At 31.6% G+C, this 6,846-nt stretch overlaps 2 protein-coding genes across 3 annotated transcripts in view; one reads left to right on the plus strand and one right to left on the minus strand.

Moving 5' to 3' along the window:
• Positions 1-245: 245 nt before the first annotated feature.
• Positions 246-5,316, minus strand: LOC108690563 (protein lifeguard 1-like). 2 transcript variants are annotated; one of them, XM_018197928.1, is made up of 6 exons: positions 5,242-5,316; positions 2,720-2,786; positions 2,098-2,205; positions 1,813-2,008; positions 1,470-1,740; positions 246-1,349 (listed from the first exon to the last, which is right to left on the minus strand). In XM_018197928.1, exons 2-6 carry the CDS (start codon positions 2,766-2,768, stop codon positions 990-992), a joined length of 984 nt encoding a protein of 327 aa, XP_018053417.1. In that variant the 5' UTR covers positions 2,769-2,786; positions 5,242-5,316; the 3' UTR covers positions 246-989. The 2 variants fall into 2 exon arrangements, with proteins under 2 accessions (XP_018053417.1, XP_018053419.1); XM_018197930.1 differs by lacking the exon at positions 5,242-5,316 and adding an exon at positions 4,562-4,648 and having other exon boundaries at positions 990-1,349.
• A 354-nt stretch (positions 5,317-5,670) lies between these two features.
• LOC108690562 (U3 small nucleolar RNA-associated protein 4 homolog) overlaps positions 5,671-6,846 on the plus strand; it is a 5,178-nt gene continuing 4,002 nt past the window's right edge. Inside the window, exon 1 of the mRNA XM_018197926.1 lies at positions 5,671-5,735. The gene's annotated coding sequence lies outside the window, so the exon portion shown is untranslated. The remainder of the gene's footprint in view (positions 5,736-6,846) is intronic.

Raw genomic sequence — 6,846 nt, forward strand, 5'->3', positions numbered from 1 at the left:
TAATTTGTTTAGAGATGCTGTTAAATTACTTCATCTAATTATTTCTCTCATATCAGAATTATTATTATTATACAGAATTGTTATTATTTTACATAACATTATGGATATATTGTCTTATCGCGAATAGTATTAACGTGTTTGTCGAAAAAAAGAATTGCATCACTACTGTGTATACATATATACATTGCAATATACTATGCACTGCTATTTGGAATCGAAAGAAAATCATAAATACCAGAGAAGTAAATTGTATGTTTTATTATTCAAATTTGAACAAAAAATAAACACAATCTCAACTTTTTATATATGTATATGTATGTATATATAGGCAACAAGGTATTAGCATCTCCACATTTCTCAAAGTTGCCTGGAATTATAGTTAAGTCCAGATAATATACTATAATTATGGTTCGATTTTTATCACACTATGACATATATTTATAACAATTATATATCAATAATTAGTTTACGCACTTATAATTAGACATATATACTCATTGACATTGGAAAAATTTAAGTCTTTAAAGAAATAAAAAAAATAAAGTATGTAAACTCATATAATCACTGCTTTTATAATACTCAAAATGAGACAAAAAATAAACATTGAGTTTTATGACAATAATAATAATGATGTACTATTCTATACATTAACAATTACAAGAACTTATATTTGGTTTTCTCCCCAAACTTGTGGGAAATACTTTATGCATTATGAAACTAGATAAAAGATTTCAAGCGTGCTATTTGTGTAGATATATTAATCTTTGAAAATTTGTAAAAGCTATCTTCATAGAAATTAAAGTCTTGCCAATATTATGCTTCTTCATACTTCATTGTTTCTTCGCCTGCAGTGCGCTCAGAACAATACTGTAGAGAGCCAAAGCAGGATGGCGGTAAGTAAAAACTGACTTTATGTATGTATTCCTTAGTAAGTGTTTCCTTAGTAAGTGTAACACAAGTCAAAATATCATAATTGATATTGACATCAATTAATCTCGCGAAGCGCCAATAATAGTTAAAATATACAGGAAGATGTTGACGACATCCAGATACAGACTCAACGCGGCAAAGATATACTCCTCTGGTGAAATAGAATATTTATGCTTTCCGCCGATCATCATTTGCGTATCATAAATCAGATATATAGAAAATATAAACGCGCCGAGCGAGGCATAAACCAAAGTCATAACTTTTCCGTGCCAGATTATTGCAATTAAACCAAAAATAAATAAAATAAGCACAGCAACAAACAAGATACTGTGTAATCCGGTAAAATCGATTTTTGTCTGAAATGCGAATATTGTCAATCCTAGACACACCGCCGCTGTAATTCCAACGGCCAGCATGACCTGCAAAAAATATCTCTATGTAGATATGTCACCATTTGTTACATGTTATAACTTAATAATAACATAGTTCTTTGCATATATATAGTATTTAAAATTATAAAATCTTTTCGGGTAACTTACTTCTTGAGACTCGTATGTTGATGCAGCCACGGACAATAGGAAAGCCTCCGCAAATGTAAATAGGAACAAAAATATGAAGTTCATCGGAGCTTTACGTCTCACATTGCTACAGCAAGCCATACATATGAGCAGGACAAAAGTTAAGGCAAAAGCAATCCAGAACAATTCTGTGTGACTCTTAACCCATAACTGTGTCGGTTTATGATAAAGCAACAAAGTAATCATCCCAAGTGTGATAAGCAACTGACACATCAAGATGCTATACACTTTCCTGTAAAAAAAATACAATTATATGCTCATCATATATTTTGGGAATATTAAATATTAATGATCTGACATTTACCTAATGAAGCCATTTCTGATCGTTTTATCACTGAACTCAAACCCTTTGACTTCATCCTGCATAGGATCTTCTCCATACCCAGACCCGTACGACATTCCTGGATGACCTGGTGGAGGTACTCCTCCAAATTCTGGACCAACTGGCGGTGGCGCTTCACCGTATGGTGGAACACCTGGTGGAGGTATAAATCCTGGACCTATAAAAAATAGTAATGATCATGAACAAAATAAATATATAACTGTGACAATTTAAGGTAGTTGAATAATATTCTTGAATTGTATTTACCTGGTGGATTTCCACCGGAATAAGGTGGTGGATATCCTGGATTGTGAGGATATGGATAGCCTTCTTGTGGTGGCGGATATCCTGGATTTTGAGGATACGGATACGGACCTGCACAGTCAAAATTCAGAAATATAAATATCGACGTTACAATACAGTGCATGTAACCGCGATAAGCAGTAACAACTTGAGGAATTGTGTGCCGTAACAGCAGCCATTACTTTTATATATATTGTGCATGTTTTACGTTTTGTAAAATTATGTTTTCATGATTGTGTGTGCTATTGGCTTCTTGAAGACATTAACTATGCTTGCACAATCTGCTGCAATGTATTATGACATGAGTATATGTATTAATTATAGATTACATTGATGATAAGTATTTTAACATGTTACTGCAAGATTTATTAACAATTTTCTTTATTCTCAAGTATCGACTAAAAATAATCATTATATTAATGGTGTGCTTTCAAATGTGTGGCATGATATATCCTTTCCAAGCAAGTGATTATTATCTAACCGCTGATTGAATGATCTTTGATATGTACCCTGAATTAATACAGTTAAAATAATGAAATATGGTAATAAAAAATATATTAGAAAACAGAAGGAAAAAGATCAGAACCTTGTTGCCCTGCATAGAATCCCGCACCAGGTGTTTGCCAAGTCGTCATCTTTTGGTTTTGTTTTAGCTGAAAAAGAACCTGTTATTATAACTAGGCCTCCTTTGAGGAAAAAAACAATATCAGAACTCCGAACAAATGTGTATCGGCAACCTTAAAAATGTACATAAAATGTATATAGAATTATTGAAATAAATTTATCTTGTACTTGTTACGTCAACATTATATATTTTGTATTAAACTATCATTTATTAAAATAGATATAAATAAATCACTACTATAAAAATAACAAAAATAATAAATATTACAATTTCATTAAAAGTTAATCTTATACAGTCATTTCTGACTGTCATTAGAATTCGCACACATACTTAAATCTTGTATCGTACAAATTTATTAATTATCTTCTTTGTTCTTTTATTATAAAGTGCTCTTAGAATAAAAAAATATAAAAGCAAAATGTTCCAAACTTTTGCTTAAAGAGCCATGGACAAACACCTAAAAAACTGTAATACTAAATGTAAAACTTGTGACTCATACATAATGAATTTCATTTCATGGTGATAAATCTAGATTAGTTGTTAGCTTGCAGTTTTATTTATATATTATATAATAATATCTTCAAATAATTAATTTTATACCTTCTCTTACCGAGAGAGAAGAGAGATAAAGAATGATATATGATGTGAATTCTATTAACTCATAATTATTAACAATCGTTAGTTAAACAAGAAAAATTAGCTAATGTATTTTAAGCATGTTATGTCTTGCACTGGACTGCAGAGTAATATATTAGTAAGTGAATACGAAGGTACATTAAATAAATTATCCCAATTATATGCATAGTTAGTTAATGTATATGAATATTAACATACTTATTGTCATATCATATTATCTGTTTATAAAAGAAAAAGGATTTATACACACGACACAAAACTTGATAAGTAATATTTATCGCTTTGAACGTTGCACTTCGTAGTAAGCAAAGTCTTCTACGAATTCTGATTCTTACCTGGGTGCTCTTCGAATATCATGTCATTCTTATTTAACAGTAAATACAATAAGGACATGATATCCGAGAAGCACTCAGATGGGAATCCAAACATGCTTTAGCAGGTCTGCTCTTTTTAGTTGAACTTCTTGCATCAGTTCATCTTTTCTCTTTTTTTGAAAAGAAAAAAGAGAAAATATAAAGAAGTTCATGCAAGAAGTTCGTACAAGATGTTTAATTAAAAAGAAATCTAAGATTAACTTTAATCTCGGTTTAATTGCTTATGTTTTCTAATACTTAGAATTAGAAAAAGATAAGAGTAAAAATAAATTATATCGAGATTATAGCGAATTCAGTTACTTCCATTATATTAGATTAGTGTATATTAAAAGCTGTTATACAAGAAATTGATTAAAGTTAGGTATATAAAAACATGAGAATATTTTAAATACTCAAAAATGACACTGTTACATTATTTAATAGAATACACATATATTATTTCATTATTAGAGTTAATTATATCTTACCATTACATTTAGCTGATTGCACCAACGTTATTTTGACTTTAAGCGAGTATTTGTCTTAAATATGTGTTTATCTTTATTTAAAAAGATAGTGACAGATACATGTTCAAGTCTCGTTTAAAACTAAAATAATGTTGATGTATTGGATCTTATTTTATATAAAGCAGCCTTTAATATGTACTGAGTGTAACGTGAAAGATAGAATTCATTATTAATCGGACCCAAGAGCTTATTAATGTTTACGACACGATGATGTGTGCAAAGTTGTCACACAGTTACTCACGAAAACGCAATATTAATCGCGAAGCGAAATAAAATGTATAAATTACCAAATACGTTAATAGGGCGTAACTTTTCTTTCTTCGTCACTACAATTAGGAGTAAAGTAATACTGTTGCGCGATAACACGCGATACTTATCTCTTGTCATGTAATCATATCTTTAAATAATGATTTATTTAGTTTCCTGAAAAAATTTACGCCTACGTGCGCGCGCGCACAAACAGATAAGTAATATATATTCGTGGAAAGTGAGTCGCGAGAGTTAAGTACATACATACACATATATATATAATATATATAATTGTCACAGCGCGATACATTCACATCGCCAATATCCAATAAGGTAGACATGACGATTATTGAATAAAAATGACTATCGAGGAATCGGAAGATTCAAACGTTTCGAATCTATGACGCGCGGCGCTATCCAGCCGTCCATCCAAATCGATTTCTTACAACGGCAAGGTCGTCATTATCAAGCCGTGGTATAATCATGATTATAATGCCCGGTTATAGGTCGATGTTTCCTTCTCGACCATATGCAACGTCGCAAATAAGAGAAGGCTCGCGCGAACTCGCTGAGCACGAGGCCGAAAAGAACACGAGAGTCGCATGAAGTGGATAGGTAAATATATCAAGTCGATGCGTCATCCGTCGTCCTTTCTGGAAATAGTCTTGCAATCGATAATCGCCGTTTCCCGAATATTGCGATGCGGATGTGTATTTACCTCGTATCACACACGGGCTTCTTTACTCGTCGTGCCCTAGTTAGCAGCTGTGATGTACACGTAACACGACGAATCGCTATTTATTCGGCCGATAATCGAACGACGCAGCCGCAAGTAGTAACACACTTCACGCGTCGTGACGAATACCACAAAACTTGGGTTACGCGCTCGGTTCCGACTGAAGTACGCGGCTGACGGTCAAAATGTCAAATTCGAACGACGTGAAGTGAGCTGACGTTCGGTCGTGTGGAGCGGCGAGCGCTTGCGCGAGTGCGTGCATCTTCGCTTACGTTACGTTGCATCTCGCTACATTCCTGTACGAAATCTGCCTGTATCGCTGCGCATCGGTTTTTTTCAAAAGAGCTAAAGCCGATGGTACACGATGCTTGTTTTCTTGCTGATTTGATAGTTGGATTAAATTCTGCCACCAATATATTTATATTGAAAACAAGCATCGTGTGCCACTAGCTTTTTAAAGGAAGAATACACCGAGTGTGAGTAATAAACACCGACGAGATATTATTAAAAACCGATATTATTATTATTATTATAAATCCAAGATATATCCAATAGCAAAATATTTGCATGATGTCAGTATAATGCATGCACGTGCAGTGCATGTGTCATACTTATGATGTTTAGCTGGCAACGAGTATACTACATTGTGCTTGTAAAATGCCAATAAAGTATTCAAGACCTAAAATTGCATGTCGTGACTATAATAGTCGTGTGATAGTATGATCTTGTCTTGACGGTCTACATCTAGAATCTGGATAGCATCATGTAAACATCTGCTCTAACGGCAGAAAATAGCAATGAGAAGCACAGACAACAGAAAACAAGCAATAAGAAAATATCAAAATGAGAAAACATAAAAAATAATTAAAAGGATAATTTTCGCATTATTGGTTTAGAAGAAATTAAATTCAGAGAAATGTATAAAAAATTGCACATACATAATATTATATATAATTTTATAATATAATATTGATCTATAAATATAACTATACGGCCTTTTAATATGACCTAAGACTCTCGTTACATGTTAAAGTCGATTTAATAATTGCAGTAAGAAAGGATAACTCAAAAGTTGAGATTGCACAAATGTGATATTATTATATAAAAATGTTTAACTATAAATAAATTTTATTTTACTTTACCAACTCATTATTTTATTAGAAAAAATAATATTACAACATAAAATAATATCAATTCTTTTCGCTTGATTAACTTACAACAAAATTAATAAATAATAAATCCAGATCAATACATTAAATGAGTTAAGTGTAACAAATAATATTTATTATTCAATTATAATTTTCCGACGGTAATAATTTCAACAGTATGTTTCGACTATACTTAGTTCTCATCAGCCGCAGAAATAATTACCCCATATATCCATAGATCTATAGATATATGGAATAATTATGCATTTCTGCGGCTGATGAGAACTAAGTATAGTCGAAACATACCGTTGAAACTTATCATCAGAAAATTATAATTTGTGAATAATAAATATTATTTATTACACCTAACTATAGTTCGTTTAATATATATATTGACCTGAGTTTACTTATTTAGAAAAAATAATATTTATAGTATTAT

This window comes from Atta colombica, unplaced genomic scaffold, assembly GCF_001594045.1.
Source record: "Atta colombica isolate Treedump-2 unplaced genomic scaffold, Acol1.0 scaffold33, whole genome shotgun sequence".
Classification (NCBI taxonomy): Eukaryota; Metazoa; Arthropoda; class Insecta; order Hymenoptera; family Formicidae; genus Atta; species Atta colombica.